The following is a 24888-nucleotide window of genomic DNA, read 5'->3' on the forward strand; positions in this document are numbered from 1 at the left end:
TTGGCCTTGTGCATGTCAACTGACAGGAGTTTGTGTTGGCCTTGTGCATGTCAACTGACAGGAGTTTGTGTTTGTGTTGGCCTTAGCATGTCAACTGACAGGAGTTTGTGTTGGCCTTAGTGCATGTCAGCTGACAGGAGTTTGTGTTGGCCTTGTGCATGTCAACTGACAGGAGTTTGTGTTGTGTTAGCCTTAGGCATGTCAACTGACAGGAGTTTGTGTTGGCCTTAGGCATGTCAACTGACAGGAGTTTGTGTTGGCCTTAGGCATGTCAACTGACAGGAGTTTGTGTTGGCCTTAGGCATGTCAACTGACAGGAGTTTGTGTTGGCCTTGTGCATGTCAACTGACAGGAGTTTGTGTTGGCCTTGTAGCATGTCAGGAGTTTGTGTTGGCCTTGTGCATGTCAACTGACAGGAGTTTGTGTTGGCCTTGTGCATGTCAACTGACAGGAGTTTGTGTTGGCCTTAGGCATGTCAACTGACAGGAGTTTGTGAGTTGTGTTGGCCTTGTGCATGTCAGCTGACAGGAGTTTGTGTTGGCCTTAGGCATGTCAACTGACAGGAGTTTGTGTTGGCCTTGTGCATGTCAACTGACAGGAGTTTGTGTTGGCCTTGTGCATGTCAACTGACAGGAGTTTGTGTTGGCCTTGTGCATGTCAACTGACAGGAGTTTGTGTTGGCCTTGTGCATGTCAGCTGACAGGAGTTTGTGTTGGCCTTGTGCATGTCAACTGACAGGAGTTTGTGTTGGCCTTGTGCATGTCAACTGACAGGAGTTTGTGTTGGCCTTGTGCATGTCAACTGACAGGAGTTTGTGTTGGCCTTAGGCATGTCAACTGACAGGAGTTTGTGTTGGCCTTGTGCATGTCAACTGACAGGAGATTGTGTTGGCCTTAGGCATGTCAACTGACAGGAGTTTGTGTTGGACAGGAGTTTGTGTTGGCCTTATGTCAACTGACAGGAGTTTCGCCTTATAGGCATGTCAACTGACAGGAGTTGGCCTTGTGCATGTCAACTGACAGGAGTTTGTGTTGGCCTTGTGCATGTCAACTGACAGGAGTTTGTGTTGGCCTTGTGCATGTCAACTGACAGGAGTTTGTGTTGGCCTTGTGCATGTCAACTGACAGGAGTTTGTGTTGGCCTTATGCATGTCAAACTGACAGGAGTTTGTGTTGGCTGACTTGTGCATGTCAACTGACAGGAGTTTGTGTTATGCATGTCAACTGACTTAGGCATGTCAACTGACAGGAGTTTGTGTGTCGGCCTTAGGCATGTCAACTGACAGGAGTTTGTGTTGGTCCTTAGGCATGTCAACTGACAGGAGTTTGTGTCGGCCTTAGGCATGTAAGGTAATGAAGTATCATATCAGTTCAGGGTAATCTTGATTTGTGATGTAATACAGCTGTAAGACATCATCAATAGTATGGTGTCAGCGAAGTGTGGGAGGTGATCCACATCTTAGATGTATACCACTTGCGTGTCTGCCACTGACAACCCAACATTCTGGCTTTCAAACTATCAATCATGGTATTCAGGCATACACATGGGATGCACAACAAATGGAGGCTCCTTCAGATACAATAGGTTATTCACACACATACAATATCTTATGTTCACAGGCTTTCAAAAACACACTTTTTGCAAAGCAAAGGGAGGTCCACACACTAGTGGAAATGTGCTGGTTTGAGCTGTGCTTGGAAAGGAGGAGGGAATACCTTTTAAAAAACTGAAAATTAAAAACATAAACAGTGTTGCACAGTTTTCCTTCAAATCATTTACAGTTCAAAAGATCAAAATGTCTAAAAATATGTTAACAAGAGACTAACATGACCAGGTAACAGCTGAAATGATTTCCACAAATTTACACTGAGCAACACTTTTAAGTCTTCAGGGAAAACTGTGCATTTTAAGCAAAAGTTTGCAATGGCTTCCAAACTGTGACTCATAAGAAGTACTAAATGAGACACAAAGTAGATAAAATCAAGCTTACAAAATTTTACACAGACAGAACTTAGATTAAAATAGAAAAATAAGAAAAATATGAAAATTCAAATTCAAACAACTGCAGACAGATTACAGTTATCATTACTGAAACAGCAACATTAATTTAAGTAAACAAGAACATTTACCATAACGTAAGAAAAGAAAGATGTAAAATACTACCAATTCAATGAATAATAACACTTGATAATATTTCTTCTCATACTTTTACATTTCACAATAAGTATGTATTTGAAGGCTTCCAAATATGATTATCACAACATATGTCATGACTTGCAATAATGTCATTAAGCCATGACAAAATCAAACCAGCGGTTGATAGTGACAGTACAACACAAACAGTAGCACAAAAGCAGCCAAGGCATCCTCTATATCGCCTGGACTCTCAATCCATTCAAGTGGTTCTTGCAATCTCAAATTAATCTCAGATAACCCACCCTTGGTTTCCATTTGCCAATTTGACTGGCTACACTACTAGGTCTAATGTACCAATCAGAATGAGAGTTACAAACCAGTCTCAATGTTAAGTTAGCAATATCAAAGCATGGTGTCCTGTCCCCATGACTATGTTTAAGTTTGCAAGGAATTAATTATGGCATAGAAAAAAAAAGGATGTCTCCATGTCCATCTCAACTGGCAGCTGCCTTGGTTTCTAGGTAATAGAGTTACCTCCCTTCTTCTTTCCATTATGTTCGAAGAAAATCAAGGATGGGTGTGTTGAAATCACAAGAACCACTAGAACTGATCCATGGGTTAGTGCAGGTCTACCCAAATGTAAGCCCTGGGCCCACTTCACAAAGCAATCGTATCGCTAAGGTGATCGTAACTCCCATACTTTAACATAGACTTACGACAGTCGTAGCGCTACGATCGCTTTGTGATACGGGCCCCTGGAGATACAGACGATGCCCTGATTGACACCAATCAAAAAAAGTTACATTCAGTGGCCATTGTGACCAAGTAATCTCCATGTTAGCCAAATCTTACAGCATGGGTAGGGGGCAATATGACTTGAACACAGTGCAGAGCTTCCAACTGGATGAGCTATTGTCAAGGTGTCAATAGGTTTTAGGACACTGGGTAGAGATCATGGTAGCAGAAAGGAAAGGCTGCAGGAAATATTTCTCGGGAACATTTTTCTCAAAGTAGGAAGGATTATTTTCTTCGTATTTCTGATTGAAAATAAAAATAGAAGGAGAACACTATTGTTTCACCAACAGATAGAACTGGGCACACACTGAGAGCAGGATCTTCTTTAAAAGTTTTTTGGGTATTTTTTTAGAAAAGATGGCTGATATGCAGGATAATTTTTTAAGTGATGTGTCAATGCCCAAGAAACATTTTCCATTAATTTTGGCAAAAAGGTGCAAAAAAGGTTTCTTACTAAGCTTTGAATTCAACTTAAGATTCACTTTTGAAAGAGCAGATTTCTCAAGACACATTCCTAAAATTTAACATTGCCATAACAGAATGATCTTCATCAAAAACATCCAAACTCACATTATTCTGTGATCATCAGATACGTGGATTTAATTTTAGTTGAAGTATCATGAATCCTAGGTTAGAATATATATTTTTGGACCATCTAAAATGCAGTCGAACCTTGATATGTCAAACTTTTGTCAGTTTCCCTGTAGTATTTCAACTCATCTTCTCGCCACTGCAAATTCCTTCACAATTTATCGTAACTATTACATGATCTGTCGTACTGGAGTTGTGGATTTGCCACATGTCTTGAACTCATCTGGTACACCTCAGTATCCAAATTGAGCATATTGCCCTGAATACTTACACTATTCAAATTAAGAAACAACATCCATATCACTAAACATTAATCCACTTACAGTTGCAATCCCATGTGAAAAACATAAATTGACCCTACTAACAAGTCCACCAAATTAAAGGTGCAAGCTAATGTAACATAAGACTGACTGACTGAGTGAGTTTGTTTTTATGCCGCTTTTAGCAATATTCCAGCAACATCACGGCGCGGGACACCAGAAATGGGCTTCACACATTGTACCCATGTGGGTCTTCGGCGTGACGAGCCAACGCTTTAACCACTAGGCTACCCCACCGCCCCATGTAAAATAAGAAATGAGTATAAGGGATTAAGATTATGCAACAATATTGTAATGGCAGCAGCACAGAGATTAGAGATACCCTAGGTTGTCTCCCCTTTCCCCACCTGGAGCTCAAGCACTGATATCTATTGATGCCTTAAAACCAGTTATACATCCATATCAGAGAATAATCTGTTATGTTGTTTTCAAATATTCACTTGCTTATTTTGACTCAAACGTTTTCCCGAGTTAACACAAGTTCGACACAACAAAGTTCAACTGTAAACCTAAAACAATGTGTAAAAACAAAGCTCTTGGAAATTAACAATATTTCAGGACAGATATATTATGATAGACAGACATTTTTCTTCAAACAACTATTTGTCATCAACATTTCCTGTAACTCTTTTATAACAAAGATCTCTTTCAAATGATTAGTGAAGAAGTGACACTGAATAGCAGAATACAAATCTCACCTTGAGTGCAAAGTCGCAGTTGTCCCTGGCAATGAGGGCTATCCATGCCACTCCACTCCTTGGCAAGTCTGGGGGGGGATTCACTGGCATGCAGGCATTGCGTGGAGTCACATACACAAGTCGACCCTGTTAGAAAATTACAAGGAAAGCATTTTGAACTCTAATGGCTGCCAGCTAACAGAACAACAACATTATAAAGTTCAGAAAAGTGCCAAAAATCAAATAAACAGTGATCTCCCTCTGACTCAGTTTTACAGATTATGTGTTGAAAATCAACAATTTGCTTACCACTATACCATCTGCAGGCAGACTGGGCCCGAAAATGGATTCCATATCTTCAAAGATTACAATCGTCTCATTCTGTTGGATGTCCAGCTGTCAAACACAAACATAGAGGAGTGAAAGAGTTTGGTTCAATGCCACTTTGAAAGTATTCCTGTTACACCACAGTAAGCCACCTTGGTGTGATAGGAAATACCTACAAAATGCACAGCTCGAAAGTTCATCTCTTCACTGAAACCCAAATCACAGGTCTCAAATATATGCTTAGTGTCCACACAAGGGAAACATCTCTGTACTGTAGCTTGCAGGACCTTTGAAGACTGGGGCATAGTGTGCCTCACTGTTCCTGAACCATATTATTATACTTTCACTTATCTGTAAAACAAACACTCTAAATGAGGCAAGTCTTGATTTTCTCAGGTCCAGGTTCAGAATCTCTCATCTCTCTGGGGATCCTTTTCAATTTAAATGGAACTCATTGTTTCTCTCAGACATACATTTTCAGGACTAGGGCTGCGCAATATAACCGGTTTACCGGTATTTAATGGTTCAGACATGAAAACGGTACGCATTGCGATACGCTGATCAAAAACCGGTATTTTGACTTGCATTCGGAAAACTTCGTAACACTCGAAATCTTGTTTCATTTCCTTGTTTCATTTGTGCCAAATATTATTTACATTTTTATTTTGTCATGATTAAAGATTGTTGTTAAAGCTTAATCAAGCATAGTTATTTTGTTGTGTCTTGGCTTTATAAATTAAGCATTAACTCGATTATAAGTAGTTTTATATTTAAAAATACTTCTTGCAATATACTGCAATACATATCGCAATATATGCTTTCGCATCGCAATATATCGCAATATGAAAATTCTCTGCAATACCCACCCCTATTGAGGACCAAGCATTAGTCTAACTGGGGTACTCCTTCTCCTCCCACTTTCAAATGGAAACCTGGGACAGTCTTCGGCCATACAAACCTCCTACTGTCATTAGAAGTATACTTGAACAAAAGCAGCAACAACAACACAATGCCACTCAACTGTTCATCTACTATATACTACGTCAGGAAATCAAATCGGTTTTCATAAATGTTGGCCTTGCAACCCTACTTACAACAGTGACGTCCCCGCTGACGAGTGAGACATTGAGCATGGCAATCAGGTTGAGCACAGTGAAGATATACAGCCCGGTGATATGACCGGGATTGGGCGATCCATCAACATGATGGGAGCTCACCTGTAACAGACAAACAAACAAACAATTCAGTGAGTGAGTGAGTGAGTGAGTGAGTGAGTGAGTGAGTGAGTGAGTGAGTGAGTGAGTGAGTGAGTGAGTGAGTGAGTGAGTGAGTGAGTGAGTGAGTGAGTGAGTGAGTGAGTGAGTGAGGTTTTACGCCACTTTTAGCAATATCCCAGCAATATCACGGCGGGGGACACCAGAAATGGGTTTCACACATTGTACCCATGTGGAGAATCGAACCCGGGTCTTCGGCATGACAGGCGAATGCTTTAACCACTAGGCTACCTCACCGCCCACAATTAATAAAGTAACTTTCATGAACAAACATGAAATAAAGTGACACTGTATGCTTAGTTTAGTTTTATGCAGCACTCAGCAATATTCCAGCTATATGGCGGCGGTCTGTAAATAATCGAGTCTGGATCAGACAATCCAGAGATCAACAACATGAGCATCGGTATCTGCGCAATTGGGAACCGATGACATGTGTCAACCAAGTCAGCGAGCCTGACCACCTGATCCCGTTAGTCGCCTCTTACGACAAGCATAGTCGCCTTTTGTGGCAAGCATGGGTTGCTGAAGACATATTCTACCCCGGATCTTCACGGGTCCTTGATGAATGAGTAAGTGAGTGAGTTTAGTTCTACGCCACTTTTAGCAATATTCCAGTAGTATCATGATAAAGGACTCCAAAATGGGCTTCACACATTGTACTCATGTGGGGAATCAAAACTGGGTCTTTGGCGTGATGAGCGAATGCTCTAACCACGAGACTATCCCACCACCCCTGTTGATGAATGAGTGGATACCCGACCCAAAATACTTGCTACACTACTCCCATTCGAAATTGGCGTCCTTGGGACCATTAAAATGTCTAAGTTGTTACTAAGACCAGAATGGTGCCTATATTGGGGCACAGTGCTGATTAAGATTCCATGGTGATAGAAATTGGAAAATTTCATTGATGCCAAATAAATGTTCTCGTCACTGAAATGTCAGTGTTTCATCATACTGTCATGCTCACATGTAAATTAAATAATCACCTCTTAAAGATTATCAAACCAAAGGGTTGACAGCATGAGGAACAATGGGGTAAACATCATGTTTTTGAAGATTTCCAATATCACTGCCTACAAACTATCTTGTCAGCTTACAATATTGTACATTGACAATGTAATACACCAGACTCATTCTGAGGACAACCCTCCCTCTGAATACTGACACAACTGTGAGATCAATAACACACTCTAGAATGCCATGGTTCAATGGATGAAAACATCAGTATTCCTGACAACTCAATAGCTGGTTACCATGGTTACCAAAATTCACAAAGCATAGTTGTAAGTGTAAAACTTATCTGAAACCCATTGTAAAGCATGAAGGATGATACTGAAACCCCACATCAGGGATCATGTATATCAAGTTTCAACAAATACCATATCACAATATAGGCCATGTATACACAAGCTCTTATTATGATTAATTTGTACTGTGTGACCGTCAATCGCATCCAATCACATGATGGCCTCGTTAAGTCAAGTTTCACAAACATATCATTACACAATCTGTTATCAGCACCTACTCCATTTCATTTTCATAATTACACACAATAATTGGAGTGAGTGAGTGCGTATGGTTTTACGCTGCTTTTAGCAATATTCCAGCAATATCATGGCGGGGGACATCAGAAATGGGCTTCCCCATGTGGGGAATCAAAACCGGGCCTTCGGCGTCACACAATAATAGGATCGTACAGTATTACCAGTATATTGATATACCACAACATGCTTTTCAAACAATACATATTGCAATATTATTGTCTGCAGACAGATCTAACCTAATTTGTGAGTGCTTAGTGTATAGAGAATAGGATCTGCATGTACAATCAGTGTCACTCGCTGTCAAACACTTTAGCTCCCAATATATTGCAATACAAATACATGTATTGCATCATAATGCAATTAAAAACTGTAACTACAAATTGTATATTTATAATGCTTATTCTATCTCATACACAGCCCTACACAATAAGGTCATATCCTCTATCTGGATTCATTTCACTAAGAATTCATAGAGGTATGATAGTCAGAAGTATATGTTAAATTATATCCGTTACAACTGCTTACTCAGTCGAATGGCCCCTGATATTGACATTGTTAACCAAGCCCCCATTGTGTGTGTCAGTTATAAGATTCTGTCCAAGCTTGTTACCACTAGCTGACACCACATACGCTTGGCCTGACAACCTGATCTGACACGGTAGCGCGGTAGCCCATGCATTCTATGGTGGATAATTGGGATGTGGTTTACTGCGTGTACACTAACTCCACTATCATAGCTCCATAAAACTAAGATAGATATGATACTTTATGGACAACAACTTATGATGCAACATTTCGGAATAGATTCTTATACCGTTGTCATGCTGTATAAAGACGTTTCAGTATTAATTCTTATACCGTTGTCAAGCTTGATAACAGTATAAGAATCTATACCCAGGGATTTACGGGACGTGAATTCCTGTGTCCTATTTAATTCGTGTCCTATACTCATAAAAAATTGACAACAGACACAACAAAATTTATTAGCGCATCCAAAGGGACACAGAAAAAATCCAAATACGTTTTGTAAAAATTTCAATCAAGTAACAATAAGTTATCACTGAGGTTGCTACAAGCCCGGTTATGGTATCACTTGCAGTTTAATTACTCTAACAATATGATGATAATGATACACAATACAAGAACAGTAACTGAATTACAACAATACTACAACATGGTAAGTATTAATGATAATTTTGTAGTCCAGGACCCCTGAAAAGTAAGAGTATGAGTCACAGGGACCCTCTAATATAGGACTCAGGGTAAATCCCTGTATACCAAAACATTGCACCATTATATAATAAAGAAGTTGTTATCCATAAAGGATCCTACCTTTCTTATTATCCATCAACTTCTAAAATGCCAAAAAACAACCAACCCCAGATCCACAAAATAGTTGCTAAATTATTAATGTACATTGCTATTTCCTACTGAAAGCCTCACCTTGAAAAGCAATACCACAGTCTACCTCATTACATAAATCTACTGAGATATATTGGTAACATATCTACAGGTGATCTCCACATACAAGCCATCAGTGACTTCCAGTAATCACTGCTCATGATAGACAATAGATGTACCACACAGGGAGAGTATTCTTCCTCAGCATTGTCACTAAATGTCAGTACCCTTTATTACATGTGTGACGATACAGAAATTTCACGATACGATACGTATCGCGATATCTTGGAACGATACGATTCGATGCATATCACGATATGCTTTCTTTAGTTATTTTCTTTAAAAAATCATATTTTAATAGCAAGAAATTTTGACATAACTGTCAATATCTAATGAAACTTAAAGATAACTTCAGATAAAGTATCACAATTAAAGATACTACGATATATCGTCACAGCTCTACCCTTTATGCCAGTAACTACATAATGAGTGAGTGGGCATTTACACCCCTTTCAGCAGTATTTCAGTTGTGTCACTGAGTTAGTTCCTGAACACATATATTGTGTTGAATATATCGGAAATGTGTCTCATAACACAATGGAGACATATATCATATGTCTCAACAATGAGGATGCAGTATTTCCTGGTGGGCAAGGTGTTTAACATTGAAAGACAGTAAAACATTTTCCTGCATGTATAAACTGCTGAAGCCCGCATATCACGACACATGTCCAGAAAAATCAATTTACAAACATCTCAATATCGTTAGTTACCTCCCTTTGCAAATTTATTTTAAAAAGCAAAAGAATAATCTCTATCATTTTAAGCATAAGATTATTTTGAAAGTGGGGTGATGAATTGCAAATCAAACTTCATCAACCTTGGTCATTGTACGGGTAAGTGTGACACAATAGCGCATATTTGGTACTGTTGGTAACTGAAATACACTGTTTGGATCCGGAAATGAAGAATTTTATGCAGCATTTATTTAGTTTCAAGTAAATATCATCAGGTAGAAGAGGTTTGCGAATAAGCTGAGGATATGCAGAGTTCCACTGTACACAGACACACTCATACATCTGCCCACTGTAAACACTGCTTCCAGGATTATCCACTATCACATATACTCCATCAATTGTCCATTTCACCTGCTCCTTCAAAACCCTTAAAACAGAATGTCTATCTCCCATGGGGGCGGTTAGTCTAGTGGTTAAAGCGTTCACTTGTCACACCGAATACATGGGTTCGACTCCATATATGGGCACAATTTGTAAAGCTTATTTCTGGTATCCTCTGCCATAATATTGCATGAATATTGCTAAAAGCGGCAAATAAAACACAACCTACTGACCATCTCCCATGGATTCGTAAAAGGAACCAATCAAAATAACTCTTTTGAAAGGAATAGACCTTCATTCAAAACCACTGCCTTGTCAGAACAAACCTATATCTAATCGAATCAGTAAGCTGTTATGTTAATGGAGATGGTATGCGATTACTAAGACTTGAAGACTGGGAGATTTCCTCTATATGGAAATCGAGTCAAGACGGCCCATACACGCTGAGTCACGTGACTGGTGGTGCTTTATGTGTCAACCAGGAAGTAAATATTTCATTTGCATGTCTATTTTGGACATAATGACATTAAAATTTGACTCAAAACACATGCATGGTGAAATAGTCAACAGTATCTATGACTGAATGTCAACAAAATACCCCAAATAATACAACAAACAAATGTCTTGAAACCTTTAGACTTTTGTCCATTTTCACATGTTTCACAGGAACTGACAGAATCTGTAGAAATAAATCCAGGTTGGAGACTAGTGGTAAATTCATAGACTGCACCTGTGACAATATATACACAACATTATCTTATCATCATCTGCTTCACCGTGCCCCACTTCACCATGAAATCAAGAAACATGTGATAACATTATACAAACATGACAATCATTATGATTGGCATTAACTCCCACTGTGACCACAAGAGACAATCTGTTTCACTGTCCTAGTCAAACACCTTTTCCTATTCTAGAAAATCATGCGCTGAGAGGACGTCTAGGGTCATGTGGTATCATTATTTATATCCTTCCTATTACACTCGGAATTCATTTTCTGTTCCAACGCACAGCTGAAGTTAATGTTACATTGCTGAGGAAACAAGTGATTGAACACAATAGCATTATTCCATGTCGACTGGAAACAGTTCTTGATATACATTATCAGTGTAGGAAATATGCCCAAAACCCAGACAGACATTCAGGGCTGGTAACTTCAAAATGTTACCAGCCCCAAATGAATTTAACCATGTATAATACATGTTATCTAAAAAATTACCAGACCATCAGGCTGGCTAGCTGTAAATTTAGAAATCTAGCCCGTCTTGGACGGTCGGACGGGCCTTACTTCATACAGTGACACTATGTATAGTCAGTGCCATTATTGAAGGGTCGTGTGTCTTTTGCATTGATAGGAATCAATTCTATATTATGAATATATCAGTAATGAGAAGGAAATACTGTTAAAACCCTGTTGACATAAGGCACCATAGAACACATTAGGCTACGCACATGTCTCAATGATTGAGAAGTTAAAGATATGCAGTGTTTCAAAAACAAGATCATTTTGATAAATGTTTTCTTTCCATGAACACTGTCAATGTCTGTATCGTGGAAAGGCAGCATTTTGTCTTGTATTGCATGAGAAAGTGTGACTTCCCATGCACAGGTTTAGGCCATAAATGTCAACTGTAGTCTCACCCTGACATCATGGTTTCTGATACGAAATGAGACGTTTCCTGACAGTAGCAGAGAGGGGTCAAGCAATTGGTCTCATACAAGCTGGTCACAATCAACGACAAGCTGCAAATCACTTCAATGGGAGTCAAAGTGTCATTTGGAAACTGTAGCAAAGGTTTCAAGCCACGGGATCGATGGAATATGCGAGAAGACCAGGTTGACCTAGAGTTGCCACTGCAAAGCAAAACACGTACTTGGTTAACGTCGCTTTACGTAACCGATTCGTGACCGCCGGTGACCTTCAGACTGAACAGTGGAATGTTCATGGTGTCAGGATAAGCAGGAACACTATTCGACGCCGATTAAGTGCCAGTGGGCTCCGTTCAAGGCGACCATCAGTCCGTCCACCACTTGTGCAACGTCACAGACATGCACGTTTAGCCTGAAGCAGACGTCACGGTCGTTGGAATCAACGTCAATGGTCGACCGTGCTCTTTACAGATGAAAGCCGGTTTAATTTGTCTTTTAATGATTGTCTTTGGAGAATATTCCGCAGAAGAGGTGAACGGTTCACTGATGCTACAGTTGTCACACACAATAGGTTTGGTGGCGGGTCAGTCTTGGTTTGGGCTGGTATCATGGCTACAGGAAGAACCCAGCTTCACATTATTGATGGAAATTTGACTGGTCAGCAGTATCGAGATGAAATCTTGACCCCCATTGCAATTCCCTTTTTGCAAGCTATGCCTCTTCTACAGGACGATAATGCCAGACCTCACAGAGCCAGGATAGTCACTGATTATCTTCAGCAACAGGGTGTGGAACGGATGGACTGGCTGCATGTTCACCAGACCTCAATCCAATCGATTATGCATGGGATGAACTTGGCAGTCGTGTTATCAGACGTCACCCTGCTCCACAAGATATACAGTGTCTTTGGAGAGCTCTTGTGCAAGAACAGGAGGCTAATCCACAGGCATTCTTCATGAACATGATCAGAAGCATGATGTCACGATGTAACTCTGTCCAGGACCAGAGTACTGATTGGTTTTGGGGGCATCCCTTTGTTTGATGTCCGTGTAGATACAGTCCTGATCCTTTTCTCACAGCATAGCACTGAACACTCTCCTCAGTTAATAAACTATCTCTTCTTTCTATAATCTTGTCACAGCATACTTTATTTTGCATTATATTTATATTACCTTATAGCTACATGACCCTTCAATAATGGAACTGAGTATACATAAACCAGAGTTGAGAAAAGAAACTATTCAGTCTGCTAACCGGAGTCAGATGAGACTTTACCCCTGCTAACCTTTACTTTACCCAACTCCCATCTGAAGAACATAACCCTAAACTAAATTCACCGAAATGAATCTACATTTGAAATGACACAGAATGATTCAAAGAGCATTTCACAGGCGACATCATAAACTGGGTTTACATTTTCAACATGATTTTTTCAATACCAAATTATGGTAACTGTGGTAACAAAAGATCACAAACAAGATAATTTACCGTAAAAATTGGGAATGCACTTTCTAGGTATAGTACAGATTCTAGTACTTTTGTTGGGTTGAGTCCAATCTGGGATTCGAACCCAAAATATCTTTGACTTTGTGTGCTAGTACCCAACAAAAAGTACGAGAACAGTGTATGGAATAAGCCCAACCCCAGCCAGACATCAGCGCTGCTAACTTCAAATGTTACCAGCCCAAAATGGATTTAACTCAGATGTATGGAACATCTATAAATGTAATCAGACCGTCCGTCAGAAATCTAGCCCGTCTTGGGCGGTTGGACAGGCCTTATTTCATTCACTGAATATAATCATGTAACATCTTACATTTGACCACTTTCTAAATGGCATTGTGTATTTATATTATAACCTACCTTACTAACATTAAAAGTCAAACCATCTGAAATTAAACAAACTTGAAACCATCATGGACAGATCATCATGAGACATCAAGAAATATCCCGATCAACAAGCATATCAATGTTACTAATCCCCTACCAGCTGATCACGGACACCATGATGAAGACAGCAGCTGACTGGGGGTGAAAGGTCAGTTGATGTGACAACATACCTCGTATCAGCCAATATCAAGAGCTGAGATAAACGTGCAGACAGCTCATGAAGGAAGGAAACACTTGATTTAATCATTATCATGATACAATGTATCATACAACTATTCAATATTGGTAGAAATTGGGATAAAGAACAGGAGTCCTAACAGCTATCCCCCCTTCACTCTCTAGAGTATCATAAATCTTCACTATGATAAATACCATAGAACCAATTGACAGGGATTTATCTTGAATTCTAAACTTAGTGTCTGTGGCACGCAAATTAGACAAGAATAAATATTTGGTTCAATTTTTTTTTTTTTTAAAGCTTTCTTTCCCTAAATTTTGAATTTTATGACCGTTGTATTCAGTGCGATAATGTTCAAACCAAGCATTAATGCCTCTTCAAATTCACCACGATCCTGGACCTGTTGTTGGTGATATACAAGTTACCTCTACCAAGCCATAACTTTGGATGGATGGAAAACATATATACATGAATTTGGAAATATTTAATTCCAATTTGGGATTTTAAACTGGCATTTGCTACAAACTATTGGGTGAATTTAAGCCTTTGAGCAAGTTAGATGAATCCATACAATCACTACAACTGCTATGCCAGGCAAGAGACTGAGAAGATGGAGGTTGGGACATCACTACTTGAATGAAGCTATGGCTGGGAATGGGACTAGGGAATTTATGACAACAGAATGTAGATATCACACACTGGATAATAACAAAACTTGGGGAGAAACCGAGCATGTGCTTCAACATTATCAAAATGTTTTCTTTGTTGTTTATCATACAGCAGCAAGTAAACAATGAAGCCAGACAAGCCAGTGATTAATCCAATATTATCAACAACATCCTGCATCAAGCAATATGAAGACATGCAGTGAACAAAGTCACTGATCCCTGGACAACAATCACAGGTGGCAGAGGTCTATTTTACCTCATTATCAAACATTTTGTCAACATTCATAGCAAAACAAAGTCAGTCAACAGTATGTACCTAACTGACAAAGACACAACCATCTATACAGTGTGTGAAATAGTTTCCAAATTTTGCTAGATAGTCAGGCTAGCTATGCCTGAAAGTTACTGGCCCACAAAATAATTTATTAGCCTGAAATTTGGTTGTAGAAACTAAGCAAAAGATTACGAAAATAGATGAGAATAGGATATTGTCAGCAAGACACGGGTTGCATCATTAAGCTGCTAATTTGATGAACATTTTTATCAGGCCATAATCTTGCATGATTTAAAAGTGCATTATTTAACAAGTCAGAGAGAGCGATATTTTTACAAAATGACGCCATGAAAATTCACTAGCCAGTCGGGCCAGTGACTGGAGATTTACTGACCCGACTGGATTTTAACTAACCACGTGCTAGCGGGCCAGTGACTATTTCGCACACTGCATCTATTATGCTATAAATTTTCTGAATCATGACCATATCCTTTAGCTGTCTCAGCTTGCCCTACCTACACAGCAAGAGCAATATACTGTACTAGTTACAAAGGTCATATACGTAGTTCTCCCTCCACTGTTGTCAGTATGGGAAAATAAGCATGATAAGATACTGTTAGGATATCAACATAGTGTTTTCGGATTTGTGGGTGTTATTGTCTACTTGATGAGTGGAACCAATTAACAGACTTGAATATGTGGATGTCATGATAGAATGAATAATCACATGCTTCTGTAACATATATTACATTTGGAATTTCACTGACTGTAAAGTACACATTTAAATATTTGTATGTTTAATGTTTAAAGCACCACTCAGTATTATTTCAGATATATGGCGGCGGTCTGTAAATAATCAAGTCTGGCCCTGACTGACCGACTGAGTTTGGTTTTACGCCGCTTTTAGCAATATTCCAGCAATATCACGGCGCGGGGGACACCAGAAATGGGCTTCACTCATTGTACCCATGTGGGGATTCGAACCCGGGTCTCCGGCGTGACGAGCCAACGCTTTAACCACTAGACTACCCCACCGTCCCTCTGGCCCAGACAATCCAGTGATCAACAGCATGAGCATCAATCTACTGGGACATGATGACAAAGTCAGCGAGCCTGTCCACACATACCCGTCACTCGCCACTTACACCAAATATCGGCTGCTGCAGTCCCATCCTAGATTTGAGTACATGCTTTCAGACAGAGGCATCCAATTACACAATGTCTTTTAGAAAGTATAAAAGTGTAATCCCAAATATAACATACAGAGTTACAGATAACTTTTTGGGTCATTGAGTTATGCACTCGCTTGTGTTAATCTCAATTGGGTATCCTAATTTGTACTCCTGAACATATGTTACATTGGCCCACTTTCTGCATAGTGTATTCATTCAACAAACTGGAAATGTAATGCAATAAAATATCATAGGTTTGTGATAGGGCTTTTACAATTCACTTGAACTGAACAGCATCCTTTCATGAATTCAATTTGATATTCACGTTCACCAGAACCAAATATAAACAATTTTTTGTATCAATTTGTCCAATCTAGGCAGGGTGATAGTTAATACATATTTGATGTGGCCACTGGTTATTGTCATGATAAATTATCACTGTCACCACGGTCAAAACGTCAAATACTTTATTATGCTATTGTTTCACCGAATATAATGAATCATTCATTAACAGCTGACTTGCGGGATTCATAAAAGAAATCATATTCATTTTCCTACATTTATGATATGTATCATATTCCTCTCATGGTGGATTCGTTTGAACCCTAGTTTGTACACACATTTGTGAAATACCCAGTTTGATGGTGCTGGCTCCTGGAACAATGACAAACTTCACTTAGGACAGGGAATAGTGGCGTGATAATGATATGGCTTGCTAAAAAGATGCATTAAATTCATAGATAGATGTTTCTGTACAATTTTTACAAATCTCTGTAATTCTGACAGGGTATAAGTGTATGTAGAAATAACAGGTTGCTTTTCATTCAATATCAGGTTACATTGTTTAATATGGTAAGTGAAAATATGGCACTTATTTTAAAATTTGGGATTGAGAAGAAAAAGACCCTTACTAACATGATCATTGTCAAATGCAGTTTGTTTGTTTGTTTGTTTGTTGTTTAACGCTGCACTAAGCAATATTCCAGCTATATTGTACCGGGCTGTAAATAATCGAATCACGACCAGACAATCCAGTGATCAACAGTATGAGCATCGATCTACGCAATTGGGATACGATGACATGTGTCAACCAAGTCTGTGAGTCTGACCACCCTATGCCGTTAGTCCAGTGTTCACGATTAGCGTCTGACCCCTCTGACAAATCCAGCAGATTTGCCAACAGTCCGATAGAAGTCTACAACCCGCCAGCCCCAGTGTCTGACTGTATATTTCACAATGACTTTGACTGAAGTTGTTATATGTGACATGTAACACTTGTTTGCTGTTTATAAATATTATGTTTGTTAATAATTTCAATGCCAATTATAAGAAATGTTAAATCTGAAATGTGTGTTTAATTGTATTCTATGGGTCCTGTGAATTTTCAGTGGGTCAGACAGACATCTGAAACTTACAGGACCAAATGTCCTGTTACTTTGAAACACCATTCGTAAACACTGGTGAGTCGCTTCTTACAACAGACATGAGTTACTGAAGACCAATTCTAACACTGATCTTCACGGTAATGAAAAGTCTAAAGTTTAAATGATATTTCAACCAAACAGGATGCAGCAGACGCTCCCCTTTCATTTTACAATCAGGACTGAGTCATCCTTTTTCTCCTAGGACAAATAATGCTGTCTCCTCGTTCCCCCTTACACACACCCGACAATATATTCACAACTGACATTGTGCAGATGTAATTAACTGCCACTGTGATAAGTTTGATATTAGTCCACAGCACAATGTAGGGCATATTTAGTTCATCGGTTTCCATGGAAACTAACCCAGAACTTAATTGGCATGATTTTTCACGACATGTTTTAATATATATCTGACATGAAGCCAGATTGTAGATCAGGAAACTTCTCATCCTTGTTCATATCAGGGTCTAAAATTGCACTTGCTGATACGTGTTTTCATTGATATTTATAGATCAACATGTGAGACCATGAGGGGTCTCAATCATGAACTATGATTATACTGTACCAAGAACAATAAAAACTCACTCAAATTGGTAAAGGTGAAATAAAGATAGTGTTCTATTCAGAACATCCAACTCAAAATTCAGAATGTAAGCTTTGAAGTCAAAAGTCTTCAATAAATCATGGTGGCAGCTCTAATGCTAAAAATAACATTCAGATTAAGTGTCATAACACTGGGTATGATGTGCTAGATAAACACAGAGCTAGATCAACATGTTGCCATAGAAACATTTCTCCTGTACAATGTCAATACATGAAATGAACTACTGCCTCAACATTGTAGCAAACATGGTCCCATTCAATTTTCCAGCTATATACATGACGATGGTTTGTAGTCTGGACCAGACACTCCAATGATTGACATCATGAGCGTCATTCCAGGCAATTGGGATATGAGGACACATATCAATCACCACCCAATCCCATTAGTCACATCTTACATGCTTAAGTAGCTAGAAAATTCTACCCCTGATTTGCTGGAAAATTCTAACCCTGATATGAACAGGTATAGCAAACCTGGATATGTAGTAAGCAGTTGAACTTGAAACAAAAGTGGCTGACAGAAGATAGTCAGATTATTTTTTTTTGTCAGATCGTTTCTGCATATATAAAGATACTGAAGAAAAGTACAGTTGCTTTTGTCTCCAATTTTGGATTTTGAGAGAATCAAAGAGCATGGTATACATAATACAAGGCATAGCAATGATCCGAACCAGATATGTTACATGGTCGTTATCTGGTTAAAAGTAAAAGTGGTAGTCCACAAAAACCCTCTTGTCTCAATCACTAAATACATGAAGGGTAATTGGTTGTCAGTAAGATCTATTAATGTGGACATTCCTATTTGAAATCCCAATGACAAAAAGTAAGAAAGCCCACAACTAGAATTTGATTATAAGCACAACACCAAAACTTGGCAATATACAAATATAGGCCCATTTGTTTCTATTCTCATATATATATACAGTGTACTCTGTCAATACCGGCATCAGTCGGGACCAAGTAAAAATGCCGGTTTTGACAGAGTGCCGGTTTAGCTAGGTTCGCTTATGACGCCTGCGCACACGGAAGTTCGCTGTCGTACTGTCACTTTAGCATTAACAAGATGTTTGAATAAGAAACAAGGCAGTGTCTGAATGCACATTCATGTTGTTTAAATCAAATAAAAATGTCTGAAATCTCTTATTAAATTTCAACTGATCATATATTATCGGCAGAATTAAAATTATAAACTATTTTTCGCAATGTTATTGCAAACAACGATTCTTGTTTATGCTTCGGCAGCGGGTCTACAATAGCATTGTCAAAGAGCAAAGTAACGATGTTTCAAACATGGAGGAATGTATTAAATAAATTGAAATCAACAATAACATTCATAAAAGTCAAGTCACTGACAAGTTACATCTTGGCTTTCACCGCCTCCGTCTTGACGCCCGGACACGATGCTTAATGTGAAAATATATGCATGAAGCATTTTTGTCATAGGCCATAACCTAGCACGATATGTCCAATACGTTCCATAATTTACGTATAGGTAGCGATGTCTTTCTTAATATGTTCAGAATAGCATTATTTTACCCCAAAACTTTCGTCTTAATCTAAAAGTTTCCGTTTACGAGGACGGTATCCATTTCCATAATATGATTGGCTGCTTAGGTCACGCGGTCTGATTTTGACCAATCACGACCCTTATAAGCAGAGTGTAGTGAAAAGCGTCGTTAGAAACCAATCTTTATCCAATAAAATCGCTTCTTACAAATGTGAAAATACTCGGCAAGAGTACAGTGATATTGTTGATGTTCAGAGCTTTTCGAGCGATACATGCCATCAAACGATTAGCCTCTATGTAAGTGACACGTGCCACTCACTAATTAACAAGAAACTGATTGACACTTCCGTTTTCTGAATAATCCGAGAGTCAATACCCTGAATCAACAAAATGTAAACACTTGCTTGTTTATACAGTCAAACTGCCCACTACATGTATTAATTACTCTGGGTAAGTGTTACATTACCACTCACTGATTAACAAGATACTGATTAACACTTCCCGTTTCTGAATAATCTCGAAGTCACAGCGAATTGTGTTGTTACATCATTTGGACCTAATTGCATCAAAGGGTTACACCGTCTTTCATGTGCCGGTTTTTACAGATTCGTTTTCATAACAACTTGTTCGTTGGGACTGAAAAACAATGCCGATATCCTGAATAGACAGATGCCGATGTTTACAGAAGTTTCTAAATGATAATAACGTGCATTTCTGCCGGGACTGAAACTTTGTGCCGATGTAGACAGAGTGCCGGTGTTAAGAGAGGCCGGTATTGACAGAGTCCACTGTACAGGGGAAATAACAGGTACAACACCAACCAACTAAAATGGATGTACATATCATACTCAATACACTACAAATACTGACTTTCTACATACGATGCCATCTCTTTTAGAAGAAACAGTTGGCCTACATTAAGGGAAATAATGTATTCAAATACTTCTACATTTCATTGCCAATAATCATTTTTAACTTGCTGCAAGTTACAGATTGAAAGCTTAGGATAAAACATATTCAAACAGTTGGTTAAGGATACAATTCATCTTTGAGAAGGCCCGGGTTCGATTCCCCACATGGGCACAATGTGTTAAGCCCATTTCTGGTGTCCCCCGCCGTGATATTGCTGGAAAATTGCTAAAAGCGGCGTAAAACTAAACTCAGTCAGTCAGTCATCTTTGAGATTACACATCAAATTAACATATTGACCAATGCCCTCTTGCAGCTTGACAAAAACCATTGTTCGTAAATATGAAATTAAGATGGCTCCAGATTGTAATTATTCTTTTCCTCATGTAACACTTTCTGTGCAGTGGCAAACAAATAAAAAGAAGAACATGTCATCTTCTTGCGTAACACTACTATTTATGTGGGGTAAACCCCTAAACCAGATTAAAAAACTATAACAATTTGCCTGTATCTCATCCATTCACAAAATATTTTTCCCTTTTCCCTTGGGAAGACTAAGTCATAAATAAATTACATGCAGAATCTCTTGCACATTTTGTAAGAAACAAAACATTCGGCAGTTTGTGGTTAATATATTAGGTGGCACAATTAGAATACTATGTTATACTGTAATCACAATTATCATGTTTATTTTAATAGGTCAAGTGAAATCCCATTCCAGGGATTACAGGACGCGAATTCCTGCGTCCTATACACATAAAAATTGATAATGGACGCAACAAAATTTATTAGTGCATCCCCAGGGACGCAGAAAAAGACCAAACACTTTTTGTAAAAAGTCCAATCAAGTAACAATAGGTTATCACAGAGTTTGCTACTAGCTGAGTTATGGTATCATTTGCGATTTCATTACTGTAACAATGTGATGCTCATGATACACAATACAAAAACAGTATTAATAATAATATTTAAGTGTCTGGGACCCTATTTTGTTGTCCAGGACTCCTGAAAATTTAGATTATGAGTCCCAGGGACCCTCAAATACAGGACTCAAGGTAAATCCCTGCCATTCCAAAATATATCTTCATGGTAAAAAACACCCCAGTAATTTCCCATTAACAAAAATACTGGGAATCAAGGTGGGATCTGGCTGGTATAATGCAGTCTCTTCAGTGACAAGTTGTTATTGATAGAGATCAAGAGATCAGACTAGAAGATAAACTGTTAGCAGACAAAAAAAAGAAGGGATATATGTGATCACATGATTCAAATAATCACAGCTGAATTGGGGTTTCAAAATGATTGTACTTATACAACCGAGGTTGCTTGTAATAGTCTAGATGCACGTATAAAACCGTTACTGTGCTAGGCCACTGAGCTACCGTGCTGCCTTAAACACTGTACACTGACTGAGTTGACCTATCATTGTTATAAAACATTAAATTAATGCCTAGTGCAACCCAGGATGGTTATCAGTGATTAAAACACTGTTCAGTCACAAATTCTTTTTCCCTTATAAAAGTCAATTTGACATGATCTAATTAAAGTTCGGCTAAAGTCTACATATGTACGTAAATAAACAATGTTAATGGCCTAAAAGCTAGCGACTCTAATCATCACTCACTTTTATAGTAATACCAACAATGTCTGTTTTAAGATTATCACATTACCATTGCCAAAAAGAGTAACTCTGGCAAATAGATAGTTACGTATCATATCGTCGTGACAAAGGTATTATACAAAGGGAACGTTGTCAATAAACATGGCTGGGACCCGTGAATATTGTAGGCTCCGTTATGTTACACTGTCATCTCGAAAACTGTCTCTGTGTTGGGTCTAGAAGTTGTTGTATCGCTTAGAAAGTATCCCTTCTTTCTCATTACTAGACATACTTACAGTATCAAAACCAATCAACCCGGAAATGAGATGAAACGCTCGATCATATTTCTCAGTATCTTACTTCTCTTCCAATATCCAAAACATTAATGGCGACAAGGTCACATGACTGGGAGGTGCCCTAAATAGAGTTGCCTCCCCTGTTTTGCAGAATTTCTCAAGGAGTTATCTAAGCAGTGAGTAATTTCTATTCAGACTCGTAAACCTGACATCAGCTATGTAAAGCAAAAGTTCTGTCGCTTTAGTTGCATAATAGAGCGTGCTAAGTGTCTTTTATGGACACGCAGACCTAAGGTTCAAACATGGCGTTCACCATCTGTCAATTATATATAATTATGTCAATGTTTAAACTTACAAAGATAAGCGTTTATCGGGTATATATAGCTATATTCCTCTTTTTATTATTTATTTTTGCCATTTCTAATCTGTGTCTATACTCTGATATCAGAGAATAAAAGGAAATAAGATGTTGTTTTACGCAAATTGATTGTCTACAAAGAAAATGATCGGACACAAATTATGGCATATGCTTACATACTCTGGTTTCCATCAAAATTAATGTCCATGAGATATTCTCAAATTATTGATGATATCAGTTCGTAGCACATCATTACTGGAACATTGAAGAAGAATTATTAGTTGTCTTCGGGAAAGAAAATAATGAATCAATCTTTTTATCACAATCTTGAAAGATCTCTATTTTGCGTTCTGCAATGATGCTTTATCTCGCGTTCATATCATATATATATTACGTAGTCTTTGCAGTTGGTAGCTCAAAACGCTGTGTTTGCTCAGTATTGCATTAGATGTTGTAATATACTCATGCCAATAATGGTTGTCACCCCCTTCAATTTTTTTTTATTGGAGATGGGGTGGGGGTGTGGGGCGTGTGTGGGGTAGGGGTGGAGAAGGGGTGACAACCATTATTGGCATGAGTATAATAGAATTTATGTTAGGATCTAAGTTATTCCTAGATTTTATATTTTAATGTGTGAACGACTTAAGAAGTTTCCGTTGGACATGTTGAAACTGTATGTATGCATTGTTACGAAGGTTATAACAATAATTTGGTTGAGATTACTTTGAGTGGTACTAGAAAGAAATCGGTTACCATTTGGGTTTGGTAAGGTTTTATTTATTTTGAGAATGCCTTTTCCAAAGGGAAACCTATCCTGTGTCGATATACCGCGAACTGTGAGATGCAAACATTGGCAAACCAGAGCCAATACGTGATGCTTTAAGCTGAACCTTTGCAGTGTTACCAGGACTCGGCATGGTGTCTATGAGTTTATACGTGTTCTGTTAGTGAGGTTGTTTTATCATCATCTCTTTACTTGGATTTGGTAAAATACAAATCTTTTCCTCAGCGGGATGAAATCAACCGCCCAATCTTGGGTCTTTCTAAACAGACTAGGTTCCCGTTGTTGACAACATTGAGAGAGTGGACAAAGTTTCGTTTGAATTATTCGAATCAAACTCATGATTGCCTGAACTAGAACTGCTAAACTGTCATTGAAGAAAACTTTGATCCAAGACTGAAGCTGTGAGTTGTCAATTTACTTTTGAATAATGACGTTTCTGGCGTGTACAGTCGGATGTCATAACGTTTGACGTTGTAAATAGCGTCATGTCAGCAGTATACCAGTTAAATGGCGGCCATCTGTTAACAATGGAGCATCGATCTACGCAACTGGGATAAGATGATATGCATCAACCAAATCAGCGAGCCTGACCACCCGATCCCGTTAGTCTCCTCTCATGACAAGCATGGGTTGCTGAAGACCAATTCTAACCGGGATATGTTACGCCGAGATAGTGTCTTCGGGTGAGTGATTTTCGTTAAACGCCCATTCGAATAATATATCAGTTGTCTATTAAAGCCCGTAATTTTTCTGTGAGAGGAAAGTACGGGGTGCTGCTGACGTTGACAATGAAACCACGAATACTGGTATGTTGCTCGGGGGAATCGGGATTCGAACCGACAATCTAGGGGATGCAACTCTGCACTCAATTGGTATCCCAATACACGAGTAGACGGATGGTAAACACACTTACTCCCCATGCTGAAGACTTGTTTAGGCTTTATACCTGGGCTATGTGATATTGCAGGACTATTGCTTAAAGTCACGGACACACTAAGCCCTTGTCACTCCCAAAATATAGTGAGTGAGTGAGTTTGGTTTTACGCCGCTTTTAGCAATATTCCTGCAATATCACGGCGGGGGACACCAGAAAATGAGCTTCACACATTGTGCCCTAGTCTGTCTCACAGTCCCTGAACCACATTATTTTCCCTACAGCCTAGCCCTCCCTGCAATGCTAAAGCTCTAAATGAAGCAAGTCTAGACTTCCCCAGGGTGTGAATCACTCGTCTCCCTGGGGCTCCATTTCAATTTAAATGGGCTTGTCACAAGTTGTTACAATCAAAATTATATATATATTCAGAGACCTAGCGTTAGTCTAATTGTGCCCATGTGGGGAATCGAACCCGGGTCTTCAGCATGACGAGTGAACGCTTTAACCACTAA

At 38.8% G+C, this 24888-nt stretch overlaps 1 protein-coding gene across 2 annotated transcripts in view; it reads right to left on the reverse strand.

The window, feature by feature from the left end:
* The window catches only part of LOC124266778 (E3 ubiquitin-protein ligase RNF13-like), a 38835-nt gene extending 16375 nt beyond the window's left edge, over positions 1-22460 (reverse strand). For both annotated transcript variants that reach the window (XM_046701573.1, XM_046701572.1), the window contains exons 1-4: positions 22361-22460; positions 5941-6063; positions 4829-4915; positions 4541-4666 (exon numbers count right to left, since the gene is read on the reverse strand). In XM_046701573.1, coding sequence (XP_046557529.1) covers positions 4541-4666; positions 4829-4915; positions 5941-5979 — 252 coding nt within the window. In that variant the 5' untranslated portion in view covers positions 5980-6063; positions 22361-22460. The remainder of the gene's footprint in view (positions 1-4540; positions 4667-4828; positions 4916-5940; positions 6064-22360) is intronic.
* Between the last annotated feature and the right edge of the window lie 2428 nt (positions 22461-24888).

The sequence above is a fragment of the Haliotis rubra genome, unplaced genomic scaffold (genome assembly GCF_003918875.1).
Source record: "Haliotis rubra isolate DU_JTF1 unplaced genomic scaffold, ASM391887v1 Scf128, whole genome shotgun sequence".
In the NCBI taxonomy this organism is placed as follows: domain Eukaryota; kingdom Metazoa; phylum Mollusca; class Gastropoda; order Lepetellida; family Haliotidae; genus Haliotis; species Haliotis rubra.